Source organism: Acanthisitta chloris, unplaced genomic scaffold (genome assembly GCF_000695815.1).
Source record: "Acanthisitta chloris isolate BGI_N310 unplaced genomic scaffold, ASM69581v1 scaffold14093, whole genome shotgun sequence".
NCBI classification, from domain to species: Eukaryota; Metazoa; Chordata; class Aves; order Passeriformes; family Acanthisittidae; genus Acanthisitta; species Acanthisitta chloris.
In genome coordinates, this window is record NW_008663324.1 from 44,639 (window position 1) to 48,156 (window position 3,518).

The 3,518-nt window shown below is 41.1% G+C and overlaps 1 protein-coding gene across 1 annotated transcript in view; it reads right to left on the reverse strand.

Moving 5' to 3' along the window:
* LOC103798676 (forkhead box protein N3-like) overlaps positions 1–2,982 on the reverse strand; it is a gene marked incomplete at its 5' end in the record, with an annotated part of 9,933 nt that extends 6,951 nt beyond the window's left edge. Inside the window, one exon of the mRNA XM_009070954.1 lies at positions 2,874–2,982. Coding sequence (XP_009069202.1) covers positions 2,874–2,982 — 109 coding nt within the window. The remainder of the gene's footprint in view (positions 1–2,873) is intronic.
* Between the last annotated feature and the right edge of the window lie 536 nt (positions 2,983–3,518).

A 3,518-nucleotide genomic window follows, 5' to 3' on the forward strand; every position in this document is an offset into this window, starting at 1 on the left:
TGCTATGGTTTTGGCCACCTTTCGGAGTAACAGATGAGCCTAAACACTCCATCTAATTACAACTGTGAATTTAATCCAAGACCAAACATTTTGTTACTCTGTTTTGACACTAATGGCACTCTGCACAACTGGACAACATACTGCAAGTTATTAGCACCAGTTTGGGGGACAACAAAACCAATGACCATTAAGATACTGAGGATATAAACACAAAATGATATAAACAGCTCAGACAGCAAGGAAGTGCCAACAGGAGACCAGCACCTTGCAGAAAAACCTGTAACTCCTACATACGGTAAGTAAAGAAAAATAGTTAAGAGGTTTATTATGCAATGATCCCCTACCAAGAAAATGCCAGAGGTCCCCTATATGAGTGATGAAAACTACCTTCTTCAGGTGCCTTTAGGCCTTTCTTTTACAGCAGCAAAGGAACTCTTCTCAAGAAAATACACATTTGAGTAAAAACTTCCTGGAAAGAAGCTGTCTGGGTTCTCAGTATCTAGGCAGAGGCAGGCAATTTCTGCAGAAAACTGTAACAGGAGACTGCATCACCTTCCATAGCTGTCCAGACCTCCCTCCTGGTGAAAGCTAGAAGGGGAAATCAACCTTCCTGCACCTAAACAGGTCTGAAAACATCTCCTGCCAGTCTGACTGGAGCACTGCCCTCTATGCAGGAATGACAGCTCAAGCTGAGCAGTACTCCTACTCTAACTGCAAAAGAAGGCTGCATGGATGCTGTGGTAAATTCCCCCTGCTGCACATGATAAGTAGAAGTTATTCTCATGAGGCACCATGAAAGCTCAACACGACAAGTCCTATTTAGCTCTGTGTATCTGAGGAGAGGGTAGGCACCAAGAAATGGTGTCATTTTTATAGCAACTGATAACAGAAGTATCCAGTTTTGAGAGGACTAGATGATGTTCCAGGAGGCATCATGAATCCAGTCTGATCTTCCTAAAGAAATTCTGAATCTTATTATCCCTGAGGGAAACAAGACAAAACGGCCTGCTGACCTCGTTCTGTTGCAGAGTCCCCTAACTTCTCAAAAGCTTTCAAAGCCTCAAGTCTGTGCCTCCCCCCACCTTTCAAGAATTAAAAGAGGAGCCTTTAAATATGAGCAGACATCATGCACACCAGGAATATATTCATAGCAAGCTATTTCTAATACTGCCTAAGGCTGGAGAAGAGAACAAAAAGAATTAGAAATGTCTGCATTAACTAATTATAAATGCTTTTCTGTGAGACAGAGCACAAAGAACGTAAGCAAGGGAGGGGTAAAATCCCTAATTTCCCAACTCTACATTAGCAAGTAGCTGCTAAAGATCCTGTTCTCTACCTGCTGGGAAAAAAACATGAGAAATAGTCCTCTGAAAATGCATAAAACTTAACTATATACAGCTTTACAGCATAGAAATTTGAGGACGCCTACAGAAAAGGAAGTTTTTAAGTGGCCTGGAAGTAAAACAGTTTGATCTCCTTGAGTCAGCCCTGATTATGAAACAGGGTCTAAGCAGGAAATGCAGATAAACTCTAGAGGGAATGTTCAGACCACTATGTCCTCCATTTAGCTTGGACACCTCATAAAAATTATATATAATTAATGATCCAGTAGTCCCACTGCTCTGCAATCCCCACTGGAGCAGAATACAAGTCCTGCGTAAAGCCAGTGGCAAAGCTGATGAAGACAGCTGATCTCTGTGAGATGCAAAGAGACTGCAGACTTCTGGAGGATGACCCTTGGGGCTGCATCCCTCCAGTGTTGCAAATGTGAAAAACAGTTGAAAAAGTTGCCCATCAACAAATATGGATTTTATTCCAATTAGTGTCTTCCCCTCCATGCATTTTAAGCATGAAGAGTACATGAATATCACAGGTTCTCTCTGTCTCTCTCTCCATGTACTGGATGGGAATACTGTACCCAAAGGGCTAGACACTGATCCTGAAAAGGGACAAAAAAATAAAGAGTAAATGGGGAAAAAATCCCAAGTAAGTAATAATAGAGTAAGATGTTTTATTTCATTGCCTTGCAGCCGTTTCCTGAGAAAAGAGGGTGTAATTGGAACAGCCCAGCAAAGTGGGGTGAGCACTAATTATGAAAGCCCACCCAGAAAACCCAACCGCCTGAGCTGAAACAGCTTTTGCAGATACTGAGAGTTCTGAAAGAGAAGGGCACTGGCAGTACACTTGACCAAATTAATCTCTGTTGTGACTGACTGAAAATGGAGCTACACCCGAGGCAAACTGTTCTTCCCCCAATAAACCAGCACTGCTTTAAGCAAAGCAAACCACTGAACCACAGTTCTTATTGCCATCACTAGATGTCTCTTACTGCCCTGCTTTCCGAGACAGTTGAGTATCTTAAACAACATTTTACCCTTGAATGTTTCGGTATAACCTTGAAATAGAAACTGCAGTGACAGAAACTGCATCACAAAGACCTAAGTTAATAACAAAACGACAGCTATATGTTCAGATATCTTTCAGGATTTGCTTTAATATTACTGATATTCTTCTCACTGGTATCTAATCCATGAAAAGGTCTTTAGGAAAAGGGAGGGAAGGGAGGAGCAGGAAAAGGCATTTGCACTTAGTAAAACAGGCCACTGTAGGAGGTTCTCACCATAAACTGCCTGCAATTTGCTAGTGGAAATAAACCTGCTTTTTACAAACCAGTGTGCAACAGACAGATAATGCCATGACTATTGGGCAAAGAATGATAACCCAAGAAATTTAGGCAGCAAAGTTTTATTTCATTTAGAACCTCAGAAGAATTAGCAAGCAGCAAAGTATCTGTGGACCAGAGCTTACACATTTTCACATTTTCTGCAAAATACTGACTGATTTCGTGCAGACCCACAATGAGCCACTCTTACCTTACTGCGACAGCCATGCTTCCTATAGGGTTGATTGGCAATGGCCTGGCTCCAGGAAATATTCCTCTACTCAGTACTCGAGCTCCATTTTGTATCACTCCCGAAGGGACTAAAAAAAACCAAACCAAAACAAAGAACATTTTTTATTTTAAAGGAAAAGTTAGAAAAATGTAGGAGCAAAATGTGGAATTTACGCTTTTCAATGTACTGAAAAAACCCAAACATTAGAGAGGCTTGTGCAGTGCACTGCTTACCTTGGCCATCTCAGCCTCAACTCTTCTGAGTGCCATACTATTTCCAATGCTATTTTCATGGCAACCAATGGTAACGTGGCTTGTGGAAGCTGCTGCCTGACCTAGTTGCTGCAGATCATTCCTTGTACAACTGAATCACTTTTGTTTCATAATTGCCATTCTGCTGGGAATGCATGTGCTTACAGTCAAAACCAGCTATGAGCACAGATGTAACTATTTCATCTACAGTAAGAAACAATGACCCTTTACAGATAAACAGAACATAAATATTTCACTGCAAGAACACAGTTCATAACTTTTTATCGTCCCAGTTTATTTCCTGAGCAGCAATCTCTTGGCCTCTGTCTCCTGCGAAATAAAATATTAACTACAAATATGTATTTACCATGAA